Source organism: Meles meles, chromosome 13 (assembly GCF_922984935.1).
Source record: "Meles meles chromosome 13, mMelMel3.1 paternal haplotype, whole genome shotgun sequence".
Classification (NCBI taxonomy): Eukaryota; Metazoa; Chordata; class Mammalia; order Carnivora; family Mustelidae; genus Meles; species Meles meles.
The window spans coordinates 87104211-87129442 of record NC_060078.1 but is presented as its reverse complement, the minus strand read 5'-3'; the positions used below and the strand labels follow the sequence as shown (position 1 = coordinate 87129442).

Below are 25232 nucleotides of genomic sequence, written 5' to 3'. Positions count from 1 at the left end.
GGCGAAGCCCGCAGTGGTGGTGAGACCCATGGGACCACACAGCTGGTGTTCCGGAAGGAAGCCGCGTGTCCCCTCAGACCGGCGTCCAACAGGCGTGTGCATGCCCACAGCTCGGGCCAGGATGAGGCCCTGCCCGGGGAGACTGCACGTGCTCTCGGTTTAGTCTCCTGAGAACACCCCAGGCTTCCACAGACGCGCCGGGTCCCGATCTGGGAGGAGTGGGGGCAGGGGGCAGCCTCCCCACTGAGCCTGGGCACCAGCCTGCGGTCCTAAAATCCCCACGAGCCGTGTTGGCACGGAGAGCAGGGCAGAGGGAGCACAGGCGAGCGGACACGGACCTGACCCGGATAAGCCAGTCAAGCTCCCACGGCAGGGCGCCGGCGAGAGGAATGTCTTCTCGTCTTTTTGCTGCCATCGTGGGAATAACCATTTTGACGCCAATCTACCAACTGGAAGCACGAGCTCTCGTTTGTAAGGCAAATTTGCTGGGAGGATATACCCTACATGTGAAACCCGGAATTGTCATAATTAAGAACATCTTAAATTCTTACTGAAGAACAACAATTAAGACTAACAGTTTGCGGGCGCCTGGGTGGCTCAGTGGGTTGAGCCTCTGCCTTCGGCTCAGGTCATGATCTCAGGGTCCTGGGATGAAGTCCCGCATCGGGCTCTCTGCTCAGCATGGAGCCTGCTTCCCCCTCTCTCCGCCTGCCTCTCTGCCTACTTGTGATCTCTTCAAATAAATAAAACCTTTAAAAAAAGAACAACAGTTTGCTTCAGCTTGATGCCACAGGCCCTAAGCAGACCAGAGAGAGGTCTCTTCCCTTCTGAAACGATAATGAAATAAATGTAATGATTTGGATGACAAAACTGGTTGTTTTCAAACCAGACTCTCGAAGAGCCCCACAGAGAAGCTCATGCCCCGCACGAGCCCCGCCTAGGCCATCGCAGACCTAAGCCTCCCGGACACGCAGCCTGGACACAGGCTCCCAGTTCAGAAGAGAAACCCTCACGACCAGCAGAGTCGACAGAGACGTTGGGGCTCGGGTCTGCGGCCGCTCCGCGCCCAACGAGGCTTTCTCCGGGTGCCTCTCGGGACGTGCGCTGGCATGACCCGTCCACCTGTCCCACGAACACCAGGTTGCCCAGAGCTCCTGGGCCGCTCCCACCCGCCACTCCCACCGCAGCAGAAACACCATCTCCCTGCTAGGGGCTGTCACGGGCTGCTGGGGGCTGTCACGGCTGCGGCACCGTGGGGGGGCTGCCGGGGTGTGGCTGGTGCAGCAGGCTATGCGGACACCAGAGGCCACCAGGGTTTCCTCCTGCACTCAGTGGTGGCACAGTGACCTTTCTGGCCAGCTGGGTCCTAGGGGGCACCCGGAGAGGCTGGGCCAGGCCGTGATGGGGCAACACCCCTTCCGGGCCGAGTGGGAGCGCCCTCCCCAGGACACAGGAGCACCCTGTGGGCCGCAGCGAGGTCTGGCCCCTGGGGAGCTGGCCGCACCCCTCCTCTTGGCTGGGGTCTTCGGTGGTACGTGATGCAGGGGGCGTGCCCTGCCGAGGGTCCTTCTGGTCCGTTCCAAGGCTGGCGCAGTCAGTGCGGGGGGTGCCCCTCCCAGACAGGTCCCCACGGGCCCACCTGGCACCACCTGAGCACGGGCACGGTTCCGTCCCTGGCAACTGGCTTTCAGAACGGCCACCAGCCTCCAAAAACACATTCATCACCATCGCTGTCAGGGACGAAGGATGGCAGGTGGGCGTGTGGCCGGGCCTCGCGGAGACGGGAGTGCCTGGCACGGCCGTCACTCTTTGTCCCTGCAGCAGCCAGCTGAGAGCCCCAGCTGCCAACTGCCACCGCACAAGGCATGAAACACACCCTTGGAGCGGAGCCGCCCGCAGGGCCGAGCCGGAGGCTGCGTTAGTGATCAGCTGCGTGACGCGCGGCCCGTCAGCCGGCACGTGATGGTCATGTCCGCTTTAATTAAACTACGGCTCTGGTGCAGACAAGTCTGTCCCGGGCCGTCTCCCCGCTTCTGCTCTGCGAGCATACGGGCTTCCGTGCCTCTGAAACAGGAAGCTGCCGGCTCCCTGGGACGGGGTCGCCTCTCCACGCGCAGCAGGCCCTGCTCCCGGCCCCTCGGCCATGACACGGTCTCCCCGTCCTGCTCGGGCCCGGCTGACCCCCACGCCGGGAGACGCCTCGCCCCATCCCGCTCCGGCTGCCGGACGGACAATCGCTGCCTGTCCTTCACAGCGGCCGCGAGCCGCTCACTGGCCCCTCATTGTTCTGGAGGCAGATCGAATTAACCTCTGATGACTCCCGCCAGGAATCCGGCAGGCTGACCTGCCGCTCTAGCTGGGGGAAGCGGCAACCAGACCCAGAGCCAAGTCAGGCAGCGGCTTCTCAGGGCAGCGCTCATGGGAAGAGACCCAAGTCGCCGTCAGGCAAGAGGCACGTGCTCACCCCGATGCCCCCTTCAGCCGTCTTCCCACACGCACGCTGTCCACGGCACTCCTGGTCACCAGCTACGCGCAGCCCCTTCTCCGGAACCAAGGGGAGAGGTTGGCACGGCGTCTCCTCCCACCCCCAGGACCCAGTCTGCAAGCACTGAATGTGGGCGTCCACAAGTGGCTTTGCCAAGAGGAGTCAGGGCTCAGGGCGATCTGCCTGTCCACTCAGGTGGTGAGGTGGAGGCCGAGGCCAGCCGGTGGTGGGCAATGTGGGTCCAGTCCCACTGCCTTCTTCTGGACCGCGTCTCTCCTGGGCCATGCCGTGGTTCAGGAGGAGAGGTCGGGCACCCACTCACCTCCCTGGCCCTGCGGAGGGACAGAGAGCACCCCGGGCCCCGTGGAGGATGGAGAGCGGCCCCCTCCCCCGGCTGCCCACACCCCAGTGCCCGTCCAGGGCTGCACCTCCTACCCTGTCCGCATGCCAACCTCACGGATGCCCCCAGACTACACCTGAGAACCCGACAGGACCCACAGCTCCCAGCGGTGCCTTCCCACAGGAGACCCCACCCCAAAACAGGCTCTGCTGGCCTCTGGCCCACAGACTCGGCAGCGTCCGAGTCAGGGCTCTCCTGCAAAGAGCACGCGGTGCCAGCGAGCACGGGCGCAGGGAACGGACATCATCAGGAAGAGCAGACGCTGTGCGGGACTCCACTGTCCCCAGGCCGTCCCACCACGAGGCAGACCCACCCCCACGGCCCTGCAGGCACCAGGCCGTCACCACGGGGCCAGGCCCCACGTTCAGCCCAGACATACAGCAGGCACACAGGAAAGTCTCGCGGAGCAAACGAGGAGGGGACGCCGGTCAGGAGCAGCCAGAATCGGAGGCTCCGACCTGCCATGGGCGTCTGTGGCCCAGAACCACCCACGCAGGCCAGAGAAAGCCATGTAGCCCGACAGCACCCAGGATGGCCTCCCACGAGGGTTCTGGAAACACGGCAGCAGGAACGGGGCCACCACGTCTGTGTCCCGTGGGAGCCATGGCTCAGCAGCGCCAGCTCGGCGGGCATCCTGGTCACGTACTTGCGGGAGCCCGTCCCCCGACCCTGCGCCGCCCGTGGCACCCGGGGGACATGGAGATGCACGAGGTTCAACCTAATGCTTCTCAGCACAGGGGCCTAGGGTCTGGGGACCCGCGGACACGCGCTTCTAACCCGCTCCCGGGGACGCCGCCCGGCAGGAGGTGGTGTCCGACGGTCCCTGCACGTTCTCACTGGGCAGTTAATTTGGAAGACAAGCAAAAGCGAAGTGAAGGGGGTCAGAGGCCCGATGGAGAGCCTGCCCTGCCTCGTGCTGGGCCCTGAACCCGCATTCACCAGGGCTGGACTCAGGGTGCCCAGGTTTCTGGAACGCCGCTCCTCAACCGTCTTCTCACGGGCCTGCCTGTGGGGACCTCAGGCTGACTCAGACTCTCAGGGTTCCCACAAAATCTCTATCAGTCGTTTTTATAGTTACAGCTCCTTTAAGGGGTGCCTGGGGGGCTCACTCAGTTAAGCCTCTGCCTTCGGCTCAGGTCCTGGGATCAAGCCCCGTGTCGGGCTCCCTGCTCGGCGGGAGCCTGCGTCTCCCTCTGCCTGTGCCTCCTGCTTGTGCTCTTCCTCCCTCTGACGAATAAATAAACTCTATAAAAAAAAACCCTTTCCGAAAGCCAAGCCGTGCTGAGAGTAGATCTTGATTTTCTAATCCTAACGACGCCGTACCTAGTACCACCGAACTCAACCACCAGCGCAAGAAACTCGTTCTTTTCCAGGTTAACTTACGTTTAGAGAAACCTTTGCCAACGAGCGTGTTTACTGTTCAGCATTTGGCCTTTCGAGGGTTGTTCTGGCATTACGGGCTGTCATGGGGTGAAGCAACCCCCAAAATCCGTGTCCACCCAGACCTCAGAGCAAGACCTTATTCTGAGGGAAGGTCTTTGTAGACGTAATTAGTGAAGGATCTTGAGAGGAAACCAGGCTGGCTTTCGGATGGGCCCCAAGGCGAGGGGACAACAAGGACGGAGGGCCTGTGAAGCCGGGGGCTGGGAGAGGCCACGTCGTGACAACGAGCTCGGAGACAGTGTCCCGCTGGTCCCACGCTACCATCAGAGGCGCCTTCTGTGACCTTTCGAGGCCTCCCTGCCCCTTCCCTGTCCGTGCCAGGAGCCCTCAGCCTCCCTACGACACACCCTGGGTGACCCCGCCCTCGGCCTGCTGTGGCTCGGGCCTCGGGTTCCTGGGACCTCCAGCCACCGACGGTCCCGTGCCTCCCCAGCACCGCCACCGCGGGGCCTCCCAGCAGGGCAGTCAGCAGAGACCTGGAGGGACACCTGGCAATGTTTAAGAGAGGTGCACCGGGACTGCATTTACTACTTGACCTCAACGGAGGGACCACACCGACAGAAGACAGTTACCATCTTTCCAGGGACTTAAAACCGTACTCGGTGCCTGACGTCACACGGATGCATGGGGGTGGGGAGGGGTGGGCGCTGTGGGAACGCAGCTTCTCACCATCTGAGCCCCGGACAGGCTCAGCCTGACCTCCCCGCGTCCCCTCGCCCCCTGGCTGGCGGTGGGGTGCGACCGACGGCCCTGGGGTGGGGGGTGCGGCCAGGACCCCGAGCTGCTGGGCCAGGGCCAGTCGGGCTGACGGGAGATGGGGGCCGGGCTCGGGGAGGAGCAGGCAGGTGCGTGCTGTTCCACTTCGTCTGACAGTCTGAGCATTTCAGTCACTCCTTCTCTGGATCCGTAAACTCTGACGGGAAAATCATCAGAACCAAGACCCTCCTCCGCTTTCCTGCAGGAGAGGGAGGAGGACGTGGACAGACTTTTGGACCTGCTGGCCCTTCAGATACTGACGCTCATGGAGCCCGGAACCGTCCGGGCTACGGCAGCTCGAGGACTCTTGAAGCTCCTCAGGGACCTGCAGAAGCACGTCAGCCGTGAGGAGAACCCGCCCCGGTTTGCCACAGGCCCTTCTGCCTGCTGGGACCCCCATGCGCAGGAGCCCCTTGTTGCGGGACACAGGCCGAGCCGCTGAAGGCCACGGAGCAGGGGAGAGGCATCCGCGAAGGCACCGTGAGCCTGAGGGCCATGTTACGTGACAAACGGCCCGCGGCGTCCTTTGTCAACCCTTTGAGCGCTGCCAGCCCTCAGCCGTCCGAGGAGGAGCCCAGCTCCACAGGTCTCAGCCCGGGGGCGGGCAGGTGTGGTTCCCGGGCGGGAGGCACCCGCTCCCGCCCTCCACCGTGCGCCACGCACCCCCAGGGCAGCCCTGGCCGCCAGGAGCAGAAGCCCCCTGCTGGGGTCTCTGTTCCACAGGGAAGAAAAGGCCACGTTCGACTGTCCTCCGGCTTCCCCGAGCACACAGTCTGCTGGGTTAGGCCGGAGGGGCGAGGAAGGGCTGTCTGCCCTGCGGGCTCGCTGTCCTGAGCACCCGTCAGGAAGGACCCCTGCGGGGAGGGTCACGATCTCACAAAAGTGCGGCTTTTCCACCCCCAGTGGCCTGAAATTAACGCGGCTGGCGGCCCTTGGGGAAGGACCCCGGGGCCCTCACAGCATCAGAAAAGGGGGCACGTTTCCACGAGACTGACGAGCTCCCGGGCTCGCTGGAGGGCCTGGGCCCTGACGGACTTGCTCTCCACCCCCCACGGGGGGAGACGAGCAGCACCGCGAGCAGGACTTCAGAGTCCCGGTGGCACTCACTGGCCCGTCCTGGCGGGCAGCCCCGCCCACAGCACCGGTCTGCCAGCACCCAAGTGCGCCTGAGTGTGCCCAGCGGGTGCCATCGGATCAGCTGCACCGCGAGAGGACTCCCACACCCTCATCTCTGTGGCCCACAGGGAGCTAGAACGACGGACAGCCTGTCCCCTCTGACTTCCAGGAACAACTTCTGCAGAGGACGGACGACGGACGCGCAGTAGGGTCTGCGCCCCCGGATCCTGACCAGAAGGCGAACGCTTGAACAGCCCCCGTGTCTCCATCGGGGTGTGCTGTGCACCTGCCGTGGGCTGCCGGCCTCCCCGTGCAGGCCTGCTGGCAGGGTCTGGGCGGACTCCCCTGGACTGCAGCTGGCACTGGGCACACGGTGGACCCTCAGCCCCGAGCCAGAGCCCCAGGCCCCCCTCCCCGGCTTCGGAGGTGATGATCTGAGGTCCCACGGCTGGGGCAGTGCAGGGCCGAGGCCTTCTGTCTGTACCTGTTCTTAGTGGCGCATCCGGCCAGGGGCCCGTGGGTGCACCCAGGAGACACACGGCCTCCACGCCCCAGGCACCGAGGGACATCCACGAATCCTGCACTTGCAGCAAGGAAGCCGAGGGAGCAGCCCTTCCGGCCACGTCTCCCACCGGCCTGTCCGCTTTTCAACAGCAGACAACAGAACCGTCACAGCGGGACAGGACAGCACGTCGTTGGCAATGACCACCTGAGCACTGCGGGGTCGGCAGGACTCTGTCCCTTTCTAGTTCCGGTAACGGCCCCTCTCAACTCGAAAACCTCCTTATGAGGAACGTTTGCCTTAAATACCAGCAGCGAGAACGGCAGGGCTCATCCTGCCCGTGAGGAGCCTGACCGCGGGCTCCCGACGAGGCGGGGCAGGCGCCTACCTCCACCACGGACTTGGAGTCCAGCCGGAAGTTGAAATCACCAAACACAAAGTAGGACACTTTCTCAAATCGCTGGTCGATGATTCTGGGAGGAGAGAAGGAGACAACGTTACGGTCACACCAGGCGATCAGCCTCCGTCTGCCACACGTCCCATGCACGCACCTTCCACGCGCTCCCGAGCGGCAGTGACCACGACGCACGCCCACCAGAACACGCGGCCCTCTCCACACGGACGTGCACGAGCCACCGCGTGTCCTGCCCCGTGGGCCTGTGCAGCGTGGGAACCGCGTCTGGTGGGATGTGCAGCCTGCGCGCGTAGAGATCGAGGGCCGGGCTGGGGGCACTTGCGGGGGCGCTGGGTGGGGACGCAGGGGCAGGACTCCTGGCCGGGCCTCGGCCTGGCGCTTCCACGACCCCTCCCAGCAGGACGGACGACTGCACCGGCTCTGACGCGTTCAGGTATTGGCCCGTTTCCACGCTGCCGAGGCACAAAAGCACCCTGAGGCGCGAGGTAAGGGAGGCACTGGAAATATCTTTTCCACCTTTTTTCAATCGACCCCGGTCCTGTCCCTACTCTCGGACTGACACTCCCACACACGACGTGTGACAGCCTCCGCGCCACCCAGCCACCTCCTTCTGTCACCTCCCTGCTCACAGCCGCCTCCTCCTGTCACCTCCCTGCTCACAGCCGCCTCCTCCTGTCACCTCCCTGCTCACGGCGTGGCACGAAGACGGCTCCCTCCACCCGCTCCAGCCTTACCCAGGCCATTAATGACCACCGTCTGCCTCTGGCGGCAAAGCCAAACGCTGGTTCCTCCCACCAGACGGCAGAACGCGGAAGAGACCCCCGCGGAGCAGAGCGCGTGCTCGGAGCAGGGGGACGGTCGGGGACACTGCTCCATTCCCACCTTCCCGGCAGAGCCCCCGGCCGCCTCCCGCCTGCCGGAATCGCGGTGTGACGCTGAGAGTCTCCAGGTGTCGGTCTTCCCGGAGGCCGGCTGAGCGCTCCGTGTGTCCCACGTTCCATCCTCTTCCCTGTCGGTTCACGAAGCACAAAATCCCCCCAGTCACACAGCCTTTCGAGGCCCTGCGCTTCTCCTGTGCAGACTGACACCGACCCCGCAGGCTGGCAGGCGGCGAGACTCTCCACAGGGACACCCGTCCTGAGGACGATTCCTTCAAGGACGTCTCAGCTGTTTTCACATTTCTCTCCTACTTTAATCACTGTGTCATCGAGTCACAGTCCACAAATACCCTATTTTTCTTCTTAATTGGAAAAACTTTCAACTCATACGTGGATTTGGGAAGGAAAGGCGTGTTTAACAGATCACCGGTGACTGCAAGCAGCAATTTCCTTTACTTGTCATAAACTTTCCACCGAGGAAACACTGTTCAGAAATATGGGGGCGTCTGGGGGGCTCAGTGGGTTAAAGCCTCTGCCTCCTGCTCAGGTCATGATCCGAGCATCCTGGGATCGAGCCCCACATCGGGCTCTCTGCTCGGTGGGGAGCCTGCTTCTCCCTCTCCCACTCCCCCTGCTTGTGTTCCCTCTCGCTGTGCCTCTGTCAAATAAATAAAATCTTTTAAAAAAAGAAAGACAGCGTCAGGGGTGCTGGTGGGGCGCCTGCCGCCCCAGCCCAGGGTCGGCCCTCCACCCGGTCCCGTGTGGACTCTGGGCCTGGGCAGGAAGTTCGCCCCCTCTCCTGTCCTGAAGGGATGGAAGCTGCTTCTGCCATTAAACAGCTTCAGAAGAAAAAACTCTTCAGAGAACGAGCGTAGGGCACCTGGAAAGGTCTCCGAGCGTCCCATCAGGACAATTGAGCACGGGCCTCCCGCTCCCTGGCCTCACGGGCACAGGGTGCAGGTCGGGTGCACAGATGCCCCCGCAGCACGGGAGGCGGCCTCCGCCCTGAGAACTCGGGGCCTTCACACGGTCCTGGTGCTGTACCAGCAGGCCCTCCAGGACCGGGTCACAGGGACAGAATACAACCGTTGGGGTTTAGTCACATGATTTTAAGCACCCAAACCAGCATCATTCACAGCTTTTCACGGGGACTGATTTCTGTTTTCTGAGGTCACACCTGTTGCCCCCAAGGGCACCTGTCCCCAGGGGCTCCCAGAGGAGGCACAGGGTCACCTCGGCAAACAGCTGCTCCAGCGATCTGGCCTGCCCTGCCCCGTCTCAGGACCCCGTTGCTCCCTCCACGCCGCTCCCCTCCCCCGTAGCCCACTCCCGGCCGGGCTTCCTGACCTGGCCAGGGTGGCTCCTTGTGCTTCATTCCACCAAGGCCTGGACACACAAAGGCCGGGTGGGTGCCGTCCGGGCCAAGGGGTCTCCGAGGTCGGGACAGCTGTGCCGGGGGCGGTTTCCTAACGCTCATCCACTGCTGACCCCCAGCGCGGGCCGGTCGCTGGGGGCAGGCGAGCACGTGGTAAGCAGAACGTCGGCATGGCGTCTGGACCCCCGGGGGCCGCGCCCCTGCCTCCCCACCAGCGTCCACGGCCTCGTGTCTCGCAGACGCATTTCTGTTTTCTTTCTTTTTTTGATTTTTACTTTTTTGAGAAAAACCAAACCAAAGCACATTCCGGCTTGTGCTGCTCCCTCTGCGTGTCGGAGAATCTGCGTTTCTGACGGTGTGTCAGCTTCTGTCCGCCAAGAAGCACCGAGCGGTGGCGCTCCCGGGGGCAGCTCCCGGGTCACACTCCTGACCCCACTCTCTGCACACGTGTTCCTCCTGGGACAGGAGCACGGAGCTTGAGATGACGTGTGACGCAGAAACGTGACGCAGGAGACGTGGGTGTGCCGCGTGTGGGTGTGCGTGCACGTCCGGCGTAAGTGTTGCACGTGTGGGCGTGTGTACACATGGCTCGTACGTGCAGAGTCTGTTTCCTACCGAGGATTCTTCCTCCGTCCCCACAGCTCTCGGAGACGAATCAGGGTGGGAAAGAGAGTGAACACGCGCCCGTCAACTCCCGTGTGCTGAGCCCACACCGTCTCATAAAATCTCCATCTTAAGAAATGCCGTCTGTCCTGTGCGATTTGCGGGATGTCCCCGTCAAGCCCCGGGCTGGAACAAGGCAAGCACCTCACGTTTTCTGGGACCAATGAATATTCAGAAGGTGGGTGAAGCCACTGGATTTGCCGGGTCGTTCCGGGTCTCCGGGACACATGGAGGCCGTGGTGGGAGAGGGAACTGCCCACAGACAGAGGGACGACGGGAACCACAGGTCAGGTCCGAGCCTGGGGTTCCAGCGAGAGGGAGACAGCACCAGCGAGAGGGTGTTCGCGGGACCGCAGAGAGCCCGGGCTCTTGCACACACAGGCCATGGGCCGCCCATGTCCTCACCGGTCCCGGCCTGACGGGCCGGACGGCAGCAGAGGGACGCAGCCAGTGGCGCTGTGGGATGGGGCCACGGAAGCAAACAACTATCGGGTCATCAGACGGTATCGGGCTGAATAGACTCTGCAAAGCTCCCAGGCGTGCAGCGAGAGGAACGCTCGCTGCCGCAGGCTCTCCCGGATGGCGGGCCCTTCCTGCCCGCACGGCGCTCGGGATGCCCACAGCCGCGTCTGCCCTGGCCCCGAGGGAGCCACGTCGACTACAGGGAATCGGTCAGCAGGGCCAGATTCTTGTAATACTATCATTAAAAACCTAAATTTTATCACATTTCCATGCTCTGCTCCTCTTGATGTAATGGCCTGTGCTCATTAATAATGAGCGCCGTCCGCGGAGCTGGCGAGACGGAGAGGCTGTCACGGCCGAGGCAATCACCTGAGTGCCGGGCCCGCGGCCCTCACGGCACTCACGGCTCATTTCAATATAGTGCCGTTTGGACCAGGAGAAAAAAGTTGTTTTAAAATGAATTACCTTGTCAGACGCTATTATGATTAAAAAGTGGCCCACATCAATATCCTGTGCCTAATTCAAAAAGAGAATTACAAGAAAAGCCATAAAAATCCATTTTTTAGGCCTTGAAAACAGAGTCTCGTTCTGCTTTGACAGGCGACTTCATCACGGGACGAGGCACGCTGACATGCGTCAGGAAGGGGCCGTGCACTCGTGTCTTGAGGACGAGTTGTTCCCTGAGCGGAGTCGGACACTCCGGCGTTCCCGGCTGGTGGCCTTGGCCTTGGGCTTGGCCACCGCAGCACGGACAGCACAGGAGCGCACAGGCTGCTCGTCGCCCCCGGGAACCTGGCGTGGCTCGGAAACAAGCGGGCGCGGGCCGGACGGTCACCGCGCGCGACAGCCGCCAGCACCAGGGGGCCGGGGGACGGTTTGTGTATGATGCGTCTGAAGCGGGGACAGGGAAAGGATCTCAGGAGAGCACCAAGGGAACAATCTGTTCGCAGGGTCTGGGCCAGCGTCGGGCAGGACAGACACCTGACTGTCCCTCTGGTGTCAGGCAACGTCCCCACCAGCCGCCGAGGGCCTGAGTGATGGCCCACTGACCGGCCAGCTGTGAGTGCTCAGTGCACAACGCACTCCCCGGGGCCAGGCGTCTCGCGGGCCTAGTGACAGAAGGTGTGACTCCTGAGGCGCCCGAGGTGGGAGCAGTGTGGCTTGGCAGTGGGGCAGTGGCAGGCCTGGCGGGCACCCCTGGGGCGGTGGGAAGTGTGTGCTGGGACCTTGGCGCGTCCCTCGCTCGGGGGCGCTTCGCTGTTGGTGCTGGGGGCAGGCGGCGCGCAAACCGTCGGCCACAGGCGTGGCCTAGCTGGAGAGGCCGCAGCAGAACCCGGCAGCCCCGGGCTGGGCAGAGCTCTCGTCGCCACGGCAGGAGTCACGAAGTCCACCGTCTGCCCGGGCCCCGCTGTAGACCACTGCCTCGTTTCCAACACCTGCATCTTGTCTTCGCAGCTGGAGGCCGTGAGGCCCTGCTGAGCCCCGAGCGTGTCCCTGTCCCCAGATTCTCAGGTCAAGGCCCCAACCCCCGTGTGGCTGGCCACAGGCCTGACACGCCCCTGGGAGCGATGAAGGCGAGATGGGTGCGGAGGGGCAGCGTGCTCAGCGGCAGACCCCCCGCGTGCTCTTGGCCGCGTGCGGACACAGCGGCCAGGCCGAGGCTTCTGAGCAGGACCCGGTGAGCCGGCACGGGGTCTTGCGCTGCGAGGAGCAAGCGTGTGCTGTGTGAGCCACGGGTCTACGGCACTTTGCACCGTGAGGACACAAGACAACTCGAGTCCGTGGGGGAGTCCCCGCCTGGGCCTCCGTGTCCTTGTCGTGCGCCATGACGGGGCTGTGCGCCCGGGACTTCCCAGTGACCAAGGCCCTGCTCCTGCCACCCACCGCCCTCCCGCGGAAGCGGGGGGGGGGCAGCCCAGGATGGCAGCTCCCGGCCCCAGGCCTGGCCTCGGCCCGCAGACAGCAGGAGGGGAGTAAGCACGTGTTTTCTGCACCGAGAGCCGCTCTCAGACGGCTCCGACGCCACCACGAGCCGCACGGTCACAGAAGCTCCTCCAGCGTCAGGCAGGAGACACGAGAGCTCATCTCCTGGAAAGCCGAGGGCACCTTCCAAGCCTCCGTGACCAGCAGGCACAGGACACATGTGGGACGCGCGCCACCTACGGTCCCGGGAGCAGCGTGAGCTTGGACGCTGGCCAGGCCGAGGACGCCGGCGGGCTGCCCGTCCAGAGTGCAGAGTGGCCAGACCACAGCTCGCCACGTCGTCCCGTCAGCAAAACAAAACAGCCAGATGCCAACAAAGTAGCGGTCGGTGGTCAAGACGCGATGGGACGGGCCAGACGTCGACGCCGTGGACTGAGGCGCTCAGCAGGGATGCTCAGGAACGCGCGGTGACGGGGCATCCACGACGTGCTCCCACGAGTGACGGCGCGACCCTGTGAGCATGGGCCTGCGTGGGCCGCAGACAAAGGCCGCCCACGGAGGCCACTGGGACGGGGGTGGTGGCAGACACGAGAGTCGGGAAAGAAGGATGAGCTCGAGGATGCCGTTTTATGTCCTAACAGAAGGACACACGAGATAAACATGGACACATGGCCGTGACCAGCAACTGCAGGGCACACAGTCTGGACACTTTTTGGACGCTTGAACTTGTTTTCAGTGAAATAAAGGCTGTTTCACAGACACCGTCCATCGTGAGACATAAGGAAAAATGAGCTCATGTTGTCGGGACAGCAACTGGGCTTCCCACGTCCTCACAGCGCGCTCCCACCTGGTGCCGGGAACACGCTGGAGGCCCAGGGCCTGCAGGCTGAGCGGGGGTGAGGACACGGGCCCGTGTTGCCCCCGAGTCCTCGCCACACAAGATGCACACGACAGTGTTGCCCTCGGACACCCCAGAGGACATGTGCACGTCCGGCAGCCCACGGACACTTGGAGCAGCAGCTCTGTGGCTGGCCACGCGGAGGGAGTGTCCCGAACGACCCAAGTCTTTAGCGCTGTGCTCGCCTCTGCCTAGAGACGCAGCGGCTTTTCTTCTGCCCGCTGAACAGCCCGGCGAGCTCTGGGAACGGCCTGAAGAGAAACGTTTAGGTTGGAGGGTCTTTGAGCAGCTGACAGCTGACTGATGGCCGCCCGGGAGGCCACAAAGGGGAGCGGTGCGGCGGCCGCATCACATCGCCTCTCCCTGGGAAACTAATTGCTCCCAATTGTTCCGAGCAACATTATTTTTCTGGCCATCATTTCCTTTGAATGTCCAAAATGAGCATGAAACAGCTCTTTTGCCCGGACATAAAAGTTAAATGTCCCAATGTTGATCAAATTAACTTGAGCGCCAGGACAATGGACTGTACTTCTGAGAAAATAATGGGGGACAACGGGGCGCTTCATGCCAAGATTTCACAGCTGTAGCGTAGAGTGTTTTGTCGGATTGAGCCAGGCCACGCTCCAGAGGCACAGAAGGGACCTGTCACTTCTGCAAAAAAATCCCATTTCACGGCCCAAAGCTTGGGGAGCCGTCAGGAAGCTGTGGCGCTGGTGGCGCGGAGGGACGGTGCTCCGAGCTCCCGCCCCGTTTTGGCCACAGAGCGCGCCCCGAGTGCTCAACCGTGCGCAGCCGTCGGCACTGGGGGCAGGCCCTCCCGCGGGAGGACAGGTCCCCAGGGGCACCCAGGGCCCTGGTGCAACCCGCCTCCCAGGCTGACGCTCTTTGTTAATCACGCACAAAGAGTAAAACATTCATGAACTGCACAAAAGACGTTAAGATTATTATTTGTACAGAACCCAAAGGGCCCGCGGCCTGTGCTTTCTTAACGCTGACGTCTCAGCCAGGAGTCCTGTCCAGGTGAGCCCGGCCGGCTCAGCGTCAGCACGGCGGCCACGTCCTCTGCAAGGCGCCCTGTGGCCCTCACAATCGGCACCGCCGGGGGGGCAAACGCTTCCCAGGAGTCTGCACGCTGCAGACAAACGCTTTGCCTCTTGGGTTTCTGTACACTACGTTTTCATTTTGGAACAATCTCAGATTTACAGGAAAGTTGCCCCCATAGTGCTTGGTGCCTCCGGGTTTCCCCGGGCCTCCATCCAGGGACGGGTGTGCCATGCCGCTGGGCCACCGCTGGCTGGGTCTGACACCACGGGGAGATGAATCCGGGAGCAGGCAGGCTCCCCTCGCAGGAGCCTCCTTGCTGTCTCCCGCGTCCCCCCGGAGCGCGGCGGACAATGCTGCCTCGGGTTCCCAACGCCGTGAATGGGACACCGTTGGTGGCAAAGTCCATTCACAGGGCCAGCGCGGCATTGTCCTCCCGGGCAGCGGAGCAGAATGCAGTCTGCTGGTGGCTGCCAGAAGGTTAGGCGCCCCGATGAAAGGATGGCCCGTCACTCAGCGCCCGTACAGAGCTGCCCTTTGTGCGGGGCGGCCCGGCCCTGCTCCGTGGAGGTCCGGCTCTGCGGCGGGCTGAGCTCCGCACAGAAGCAATTCATGGGAACACACAGTCGCAAAAAAGTGCCCCGAGACCCAACGGCTGCTTTCCCGGAGGCCGCGAGGAGCAGCAGTGTGGGGCAACGACACGCATAGCAGCCGACGCCCCGGGCAGCCTGGCTGCGGTCCCCCAGACCAGACCGTTCGGGGGACAGTCCTGACCCCCGACTCTGCGGGAGGTGCTGGCGGGCGGGCGCACAGAGTCCGGCTGGCCCGAAGGCCCACACAGGGGTCCCGGCTCCCACCCACAGCACCCATCAGAGCAGCTCAGGCTGGGGAGCCGGCCCACGGTTCTCCCGAGGTACGCCCTCCCCGGAAGGCTGCTCCCTCGCACATCCCTGCCTTCCTGGCCCCTCCGGGAGATGGCTGGCCAGGGCCCGCCCAATGCTGGTGTTCCCCCCGCACAGATGTGGGGCTGCGGAGCCCTGCACGTTGGGGGCCCTCCAGGATGGGCGTGGGTGAGAACAGGACGGGGGGGGAGCCCCGCGTGGGTGGCCACGGGCCGGCCTGCTGTGATGCAGCGCCAGGACTCAGCTGCCCATGCCCCGGCGGCAGGCTGGGGATGAGGAGACCCGGTCCAGCAGTGACAGCTCTCCCAAGGCCAAGAGGGTCACCGACATCTTTGGGCCATGGAAGCTGGCAGGGGAAGGGCTGACCTGAGGACTAGGCAGAACCGGACAGCCCTACGGACTCGGGCCCCACGGACTCGGGCCCCACGGACCTGGGCCCCAAGGACCTGGGCTGTGAGGCTGAGCTTCAGCAAGCCAAGAGGGATGCTGGCCCAGGACCAAAAAACCCCCACCGCTGGTCGCAGGGCAAGGGGCTGCCTTCCCTTCCCAGGTGCTCACCAGTCCTGACCGCCAGCACGGTCGCAACGAGACCACAGAAACACAGTGTGGGCACGCGCGGGCGGCCGGCCACGTGGGGTCCAGCCCAGTGGGAGCACGAGGAGTGGACGGAACGGAGACAGGCCTGCGGGAGCCAGGGCAGTGGGCTGCAAGGCCTCCGGGCCCATAAACTCGGGATCCTGAGCCACGCGGCGCCATGGGAAGGTCCGCCTGCAGCCAGCAGAACACGCAGCAGCGTCCCCGTGCCCTCGGCCAAAGCGTGGGCGCTCCAGACACCTCCGTACGCCTGCCTCGCTTTCCCAACACGGAGGGAGGCAGGCCCCCCCCCGCCTCCGGGTCTGTCTGGCCGAGCCTGCTCAAGCCTCAGGACTGGGGCCGGGATTTGGGGCAACATCTGCAGGTTTCGTACTCTGGCAAACAGGAAACAACCCACGGGCAGCTGGGGCCTTGAGAGGGCCGAACTGCCGGCCTCGGAGGAGGTGCGGCGGGAGGGCAGCGCAGCACCTACCTGTCGAGCACGTAGCCCAGGGCCTTGTGCCGGATCCCCGAGTACACCGAGGGGCTCGTCTCCCAGGCGACCAGATTGGAAGCGTCGTGAAAAAGATGGATGTTGACCAAGTCAAAGGCGCTGTGGGGACAGAATGACACACGGTGACAAAGGGTGGGTGCCACAGGGCACCCGATGTGGCCCAGCTCCCCCGGGCGTCTTGGGGTCTGGGCCCGAGGGTCACAGAGGGCAGCACCCCCTGCGCCCAGCCCTGTCCTCCTCGGCCGCTTCGTGTCCACCCAGATCACATCCCCTACCTAGTCAGAGCAGGACCCACGTGACCTCAGTCTTTCAGTGCACCCGGCCAACAGGGAAGGGGCTGTTTCAACTCTCCTCCACCAGCAGGGAGCAGGAAGGGTGAGAGCAGGACGCAGAGGGAAGCAGAGGGAGGGAGGGGGGAAGAAAGACGGGGGTGGGGAGGAGAAACAAGGGGATGGGGGGGAGGGAAGAGGAGGAGGCAGCAGGGGCCGGGGCCTAGAGCCCAGGCACGGGCAGCGGGCAGTGTGGCCGGTGCCGCACGGAGCTGTGGGCCACTCCCCTGAGGCTGTGACCCCGCAGGAAGGACACGACGCGGTTCCTTCCATGTGAGAAGCCCCCAGGCTCACAGCGGCAAGAAGGCCCCAGGGAGACCCCGCGGCAGGGAGTCCCCGTGGCAGGGAGTCCCCGTGGCAGAGTCCCCGTGGCGGGGACATGCGCGGTGAGGCCAGATTCCGGCCTTCAGCCCTCCCACTGCACGCAGACCCCGGGCATCACAGGAGACGTGTGGTCTCAGAGGGAGGTCAGCCCACACGTACGCCACGGCTGTCACGTGCTGGACCGCAGGGCCGAGGACCCCGTGAGACGCACGTGCCGAGCTCACAGCCATATCCCGGGGCGGCAGGCGGCCGGGGGAGGCAAATCCTCTCGCCCGCACGGGGACCCCAGGACACCCTGCCGGTGCCCACGCTGTGCCGCGGCAGCCAGTGGGGCGTGAGCGAGGGCAAAGGGCACTGGCTGGACCGTCACAGTCTGCGGCTCCCCGTCCCCCCTCCCTGCCCCCGCCCCAGGGAGAGCCGCCTGAGGGCCCCAGGGAGGGCACTGTGCCAATCACAGGGGTGGCTGAGGGCCTGCCTGGAACGGGACATCTGGCAGAGCCCCCACCCGTCTGGAAGTGCCCTCAGCTGACAGAAGGCCGCCGACAGCTGCTTATGGGACACACGCGGCTCTCGGACCTCAAGACCCGTGGTCCCAGGGGGCTTCCAGGAGGAGACAGGTGTGGGGTTTCCGAAGATTCTACTGCGGCAGCAGACACGTGGCTGCTGTGGACAGAGAGCAGCCGCGGGCAGGCCGGGCCGGAAGGTCGGCCTGCCCCGTGCTCTGAGCCATGGCCGCTGACCGTGGCCTGCGCAGCACTTGGACACCGGCGCCCACGGGAGGGAGCTCTGGGGCCTGCTTTGGGCCTGCAGCGGGACCCCGGACTCGGGACCAGGGGATGGCACTGTGTCACACGAGTCTCCGGAAGCAAAGCGGGCGGGAGAGGGGCGGGTGGCCTGTGACGGGACCTGCGGTCACACCACGGGTGCGGCACGCAAAGCCGGGGAAAGCGTCCCGAAGTTTCTGAAGGAGGCAACGGGGACCGCGACAAACGTACCAGTCTGCGACACACCACCGTGTCCGAATGAAGCCTTTTCTCGACCACTTGCACTGAAAAACAGACAGGTTGCACAAATAAGCCAGCTGAAAAGAGGAAGGGGACGGACACAACTCACAAGCGGCGGGGGCGGGGGGCACCCAGATGCTTTTCAGTCAGGAAAAGCAATGCCCATCCTTCCACTGAAGGCTTCCGCGCCGCAGCGGAGGGCAAGCGTCCCGCACGAGGCTCGCCACAGCGTCTCACGCTCTGCGCCCGGGAGGCCAGGTTCGGAACCACCGGCCAGCGCGACCTTCCTGGTGAGGACGGCCCGGCTGAGCAGAGGACGGCCCGCACGTGCCCACCGCCAGTGCCGACATCACCCTTGTCCGGCGCAGGTGACCATCTCGCGCACCGCGTTCACGCCGGCAGGGAAGTGGGCGTCGCACCGCCATCTGCTGCCCCACATGGGAGCCGCGGCCAGCGGGGCCATGGAGCGCGGCACACGGTCCGTGCTGTCTGGATTCATCCCAACAGCCACGCTGGATGGGGCAGCTCACGGCCCAGGCCGTGAGAGTGGGGCTCCAGCTCCCACGCCCTGTGAGCCGCAGGAGGCACTGAGGAGACCCCCTGAAGCCCCAGTTTGCCAACACTTTGGAAAGCTGGATGGAAACGTGCAGTCCCCCCAAGCCCCAGGGGCACGTCCCTCTGCTGTGTGGGCCGGAGCAACTGGGGGGGGGGGCAGGGAAGGAGGGGGGAGGAGGGGGAGGACAGGAGGGGGGAGGGCAGGAGGATGGCCCTGGTGATGCATGTGACCTCGAGGCCCTGGGCCCGCGGTCCCCGTGGTAACCGCGTACATCCGCGGTGGAACGCTGGCGGAAAGCGCTCCCCGTGAGTCCAGAATCAGAGGCTCTAGACACCTCAGTGACGATTCTTTATTTAATCGAATAATTCGGCAGCTGAAACCCCCGGCTTGACCCCACATTCCCCTCAGCCACTGTCCTGCTCCCTCCCTTGGGACCAGCTTCACAAGGTGCCTGGCTTGGTGATGCCCTGCTTGGGGGTGTGCCGTCTTCAAGGTCACGATGACCTCCAAGTACAAATCCCGAAGCTCTGGAGTCTCCCACGGCCAAGCGTCCACTGCACCCCCCCGGCCCCTGCCAAGCTCACCAGGCCGAGCCCAACAGCCCTTCCTGGCTCTGGCCTGGGCTCTCCCTCCTCTCTCGCACAATCATGGACACTCTGCCGGCACGCGTGCTCCGTGACGCTGCGGTCCTTGCTCTCCCAATGCACCCACAGGACCCGGTGTGGGTGTGGGAGGGGAAGACAGGGTGCCCCACCCCGTTTCCACAGGAGCAGCGTGGCCGTGGCCGGGACATGTGAGACCCCACGCCCCAGCCCGATGCCGAGCTGTGCCGCTGAGCCCCCAAGCGGGACCTGACCCGACCACCACGGGTCTTGCCCATTAAAACTGGAAGGCATTTGTGAGTTTAATGTAAGGAGCCAAGAGTTAATGATTCTCAGTTGTCAATTCTGTTAACTTAGGTCTCCGTATGCGCACCCCACGTGAGTACCTTCGATAGACGCCACGTGTGTACCTTTTTTAGACTTTTTGTCCACAATAAGGGAACACTGCTCGACGTTACTAGAAGACGTGCAAACACACAAGCTGGTTTAACGTAGTAAGATCTGTAATAGCTCTAAGTTTGGAATTTTAACTACGTTTAAGGTTTTTAATTACATTGCAAATAAGTCTCAAAGGAGTTTGACAGTATAACAATACACCCAAATATTTTAAGTTTGTAGAAAATACTTTTCTACAAAGTTTGTAGAAAATACTTCACTTTGAGGTAAGTTCATCATCGCAATCACAAATGTGCTCAGGCTGCATTTCTGAGCGATTTCCCAGGACGAAACGTGGGGCAACTACCCATGCCTGTGACGTTCTGACCTGCTGGTGCCTGGGCTCCACGGGCAATCGCAAGTCCTCGGACGTCACCGGGGCCCTTCCAGAAACGGCCTTCCTCACCCGCAGTGTGTCCCCGCCCCTCCTCCTGAGGGCCACCGGTGGTCACGACAAGCATCACGACGGTCACTACGACGATCACTGCTGACCGGCGGAGCAGAACCAGAGCCGAACGCGGTCCCCCGCCCGACGCTGCCGGCTCCTTGCAGGGAGAACCAGAACTGGGATTCCCCTCATGCCCCTGCCAGGACATCCCTTTCCTGCTGTGGCTGAGCACTGAACCAGGGACGCTCGCCTGGGCAACGCAGGGGCAGGGCGGGGCCGGAACACACCCTGTCATCAGAGGGTACAAGTGCCTGCCTGGTGAGGCTTCCCTGCACAGCGTCCTACGGAAACGCACACGCACGCACACACACGCGCGCGCACACTGCTGTCCTGCACCCACCAGGACCTGCACCGGGGAAACCGGTGCCTCCGTCAGAGGCTGGGGGTTCCCTCAAACGTCGACTGATCTGTTTCATTCCATCCACGTGCAGAAACTTTCTGGTCACCAGGCACCTTCCGAAACCGCCCGGCGGGTGACCACGCACGGGCAGCAGGGGCCGGGTGCCCACCCTGCTTGCTGAGAGGCCGTCGCCACGGAATGAAACCACGTCACGCCGGGCAGGGGGGGGCTGTGCCACATCGCTCACCTTGCAGTATGAAGTCCCCGCTCAGACCCTGTTAATAGGATTCCTTTAGCCGGCAGATGGATGGTGAGTGCAGGACGGTTCATCCACTAAAGGACGGCATAAATCAGCGTGGAGAAAAGGGAGGCTGTGGGGAGGTTATCAGCACGCAGCCTTGCTGGTGAAAGCCCCGCTTTGGAGCATTAGTGAAATTAATCCATCTTTCATAAGAGCTCGGAGCAGTCCCTGTGATCTATGGTAACAACCAATTTCTCACTACGGGCGAGAGGGAAAAAATGCCTCGGCCCTGATCGACTACACAAATCTGCTTTTTAAAAATGGTCTCACATTATCTGGAGTGCTGCTCCCAGAGGCAGCATTTGAAATTCATGCCGAGCCAAACGCACCCATAAATCAGCACAGAAAGTTTTGTTAGTTTTACGCGCAGCGGGCTGTGATTATTTGGAATCGCGTTTGCCTCCATCATGGTAATTACACTTAGATTATCCTTACGTGAGGGTAATAAAAGGAGAGAAATCAGGCTGACTAATTCTCTCCCCCAAAATGTGCTCCAATAAAGCTAAAGGACTGGCTCAGAGGCTGGAGAGCAGGGCCGGCGCCGGGCAGACACACGCCCTCCAGCCCCGCCCGCACGGCACCCCTGTGGCACCCCCAGCCGCGGCCTCAGGGAACCCACGGGCCGCTGCACGCGGAGAAGCGCGGTACGGACATGACGCTCGAAGCCTCGGTATTTTTGTGAAGACGTTTCTCCTGTGCACTGAGCCTCGCTCGCTTCCGCCTCACGCGCGCGTCGGCAGTCCGCACACCCCAGACGCAACTTCTCACGCGGCAGTATCCCCTCACACCAAGGAAGGACGGTGACCCCAGGAGGTCGGGGCCGCTGCTCCGGGGCTCGCCGGAGTCCCAGCAACACGCTGCTCTCCAGTGGAGAGACTGGGGTCTGCCCAGTAACACCCCAGCTTTCCTTCCAGAAAATGTTCTCTTGCCTGCGGAGGGGGCCGTGGTCACCCGAGACCCCCCCACTTCTCTCACGGGAGAGAGGCGGCCGCTGGCTGTCAGCGCCCCCCACGGAGCCACCAGCACCTCACGGACACAGAGGCCCCTGGGGGCGTCTGCCTCTGGAAGGTGTGTAGGACGTGGCACGCCGCACCTGAAGTCTGAGACGACGGCTAAGCCACCCGCACGCCAGCCCCAAGCCTCCTCCCCCACAGGGCCTGGGCCAGCGGAGGGAAGAGTCGGGATGGGGGCCAGGCCACAGGGTCCCCATGTGCCACTGTCTAGGAAGCCGGTGTTTGCAGACGCCGAGCCCAGAAAACAGCCTGAGGGCCAGGGAGCAGGGAGCCCCTCAGGAGGAGGCCTGCTGTCCTGCAGGGACGGACAGAACTTCGGGGGCCGGGGGCTCCGCAGGCGTCCGACTCGGCTGTGGACCATCCTGTGTGGGGGCACCACCTGGCTCTCTCCTTCCTCTGGCGCCCAGAGGGACGTGGCACCAGCCATGCAGTCCTCTTCTCTGCTGGCATCGCAGCTCTCGGCTGACCTCAGGGGCCTCTAGGGACCTGGGCTCTGAGCATGAGGGGGCCCAGTGCTGGGAGGAAGACGGACCTGGCAAGTGAGCCCCACATACGAGGAGTCACGCATAGAGTAACCGGTGCGTGCCCTGCCCTCAGGGAGTGCGTGCGAGCCCTGTGGCAGATGCCGCGCGCCCCACTACACGGAGCTCGGCCTGGAGAAGCCGCGTCCGGGTGCCTGTGAGCCCCTGCACTCACAGAGGCACTGCTCAGCTCTTCTGCGTAGAGGCTGGGAACTGCGGGCCACTCACGCCCCAGCAAGCGCCGGTCCACAGCCTCCAGGCAGCCGGACACCACCGACAGACAGACATCCTCAGAGGCCCCCCCACCTGTCCCCGGGTCATCACACCCGTGGGTCCCCCCCGGGTCCTGCCTCTCCCAGGTGCACGGCCCCTTGTGTCTTAGCCTTCGGGGGTATACCCCAGCCAGCCGCCAGGCACAAGTGAGAGCCATCCTGGGCCAGTCGGGCTCTGGGCTAAGGACGGAGGAGCCAGGCGACCCCGAGTCCCAGTGCGGTCACTCGGGCTGCTGGAACAGAGCGGGCGAGGCAGCTGAGAGGAGCCTGGGGGCTTCTCAGCCACTGTGAGCCGTGCAACACCCCTGTGGCAAAGACACAGGGACACCTGCTCCCAGACCGCCCCGAGCCCGTCAGAGCAGCTCTCCCCGCTGCAGAGGGCCGGCTCTCTCCAGCCGCCGTCTCCACCTGGGCCTGTGGTCACTCTCAGTGGCCCCGCTCAGCTCTGAAGCCGACTCTGTGACCCCCGGCGTCTCAAGGGGACAGCAGCCCCGGACAGATGTGTGAGGAAGACTGCTGGGATTCACTCCACGGCTTCCAGAGCTTTCCAGCCACATCACAACATCGAGAGGGGAGGGGGCCACGGGGGCCGGGACAGAGGCCAGCCCCCGACACTGCGTCCTTGGCTCAGGGACAAGCGACGAGGGAGCTGCATCCGTCCTTCATGGCAGCGGCCGCAACGCCGCCGCCCCGGACCATAAGCACATTAACACAGCTGTGGCCTTGCGTGGGTGGGTGTCTCCGCGGACGGTGGGCAGGCCTCGCGCGGGACGGGCCTGGTGGGGCAATCCTTGCACCAAGCCGACCTCCGCTGAGCCGGGGAGCCCCCCACCCCGATGCTCCCATCACAGGCGCACACGCCCCGTGATTTCAGGTGATGGGAGGACGGGGAGCAGCTGCGGGTCAGCGCGTGAGTCACCCGGCTTGGCAGACCCCAGACCAGGAACACCGGAGTCTGAGACGCCCCGCGCCGTGTGATGACTGCGTGCGAGTAATGACCCCCAAAAGGATGCACCGAACCCGATGGAAACAGACGAGCACCGCGGGGAACAGTGTCTGAGGCCCCACGCAGCCTTCCCGGGGCACCCCTGCGCCCCAGCGGCCCCACGCGGCGGCATCACTGGCCAGCTGCACCTGCTCCCTCGGCAGGCCCCACAACCGGCGGAGGGTGACTGTCCCACCGCACGCGGGGAGCATTCCTCTGCCTGGAAACGAAGGTCACAGAACGTGGTGACTCGTGTAGACGCGGTGGTTCGCCCCACGGCCCCGGAAAGACGGCTGGAGCGCGTGGCCAGCCGCGGACGGGACCCTCCCCGGACCCACGAGGCCTGCGGCGCCCACGCTTCCTCACGGAGGCGCGTGCTCAGAGGGCGAGCGGGCCGGGGCGGCGGCCGGGACGCACCTCGGGGAAGTAGTCCTGCGGGAACTTCTCCTTCTCCAGCATGGGCGTGCTCTCCAGCGTGTCGGAGTAGATCTCTTTGCCCGTGACTTTTTTATACTTCTTGGCTGGAAAAGAGCAGAGGGGTGACATGAATGACCTCACGGCCGCATCCCACCCAACCCGTGCTGCCCCACAGGGAGCGCAGGGGGCACCCGGGGAGGGGAGGGTCCGCTGCCCGGGGGACGCCGGTGGCTCGTGAATTCCCGCTCCACGACCCGGAGCCCGACACGCCGCTTCATTCTCCTCTCAGACCTCCGGCCGCAGATTTACAAGGGCTCGTTGGCCTCCTCTGTGGAAACTGCGACTGTGCTCAGGACAGCGGCAGATACCCCTTCGCTCACACCCTCATACGGATTTACTTAGTGACACCAATTTCCTCCTCACGCGCAGCCGACATCACTCACGTCCGGGAGGAGCGGTTTTTCTTGAGGCGGACACGGGGGCAGGACGGCGTGGGGTCCCCGGACTGCGTGCCCGGCCGACACCCCCGTGGACAGGGCGTGGTCTATCCTCTCACACCCAGGCCAGGCCCCTTCTTTCCACCGATGGGTCACCGCACGCCCACAGTGGGGTCTCACAAGGGGCCCCCACGAGATGCCGTGCCGGGGGCGTGGCAGCAGCTGCCCCTGTGCCGGGAACATCTGGGACCACGTGACATTCCCGGCCATTAAGGGGCTGCCGGGGGACAAGGGATGAGGCGTGCTGTCCATTTCTGTGGGGTCACGTCCTTGTCCCCTGGCAGCCCACACCTGCCGCTCTCAGGCACACAGGCCCCATGGAGCCACTCATGGGGGCCGAGAGCGGGAATGACATCCATGTGCAGCATCTGGGGACAAAGCTCTGGCCACTGCGCGTTTGGGGGGAGAGTGAATCCCAGGTCAAAGCAAAACACCGGCAGGCAGGGACTCCGACAGTCAGCCCCACCGGTACGGGGTGGGATGAGACAGGATGGTGAAGGAGGGAACTCAGGACAGAGCAGTGACATGGAGCCGTCCCCAAACGCAGAGCTGCACACTCACTGGTCTTGTTCCCGAACATGGGACGATCACGGAGGTTCTGTCTGCTCACCAATCACCATGGTCTCCGGAGGCCCGTGGGGGGACACAGGACAGACCCCATTAGCCAGGAGGCTGGGGCCAGGGGGCAGGTGGGCACGGCTTGTGTCAAGGATCAAGTGACCACCACGTGGCCGTGCTCCCGTTCCCGACACCCACCGCCACCGGAAACGCTGCAGACACACGTCCAACGCGGGAGGCCCTTCCTGGATCCGCCCATCCGTGTCTGCGCGTGGACGGCAGTG

General features: G+C 63.9%; 1 protein-coding gene across 5 annotated transcripts in view; it reads right to left on the bottom strand.

Annotated features, from left to right (window-relative positions):
- The window catches only part of INPP5A (inositol polyphosphate-5-phosphatase A), a 158930-nt gene that overhangs the window by 27351 nt on the left and 106347 nt on the right, over positions 1 to 25232 (bottom strand). For all 5 annotated transcript variants that reach the window (XM_046027579.1, XM_046027577.1, XM_046027578.1 and 2 more), the window contains 4 exons: positions 23894 to 23997; positions 17995 to 18047; positions 16326 to 16445; positions 7091 to 7175 (listed from right to left, as the gene is read on the bottom strand). In XM_046027579.1, the coding sequence (XP_045883535.1) occupies positions 7091 to 7175; positions 16326 to 16445; positions 17995 to 18047; positions 23894 to 23997 (362 nt within the window). The remainder of the gene's footprint in view (positions 1 to 7090; positions 7176 to 16325; positions 16446 to 17994; positions 18048 to 23893; positions 23998 to 25232) is intronic.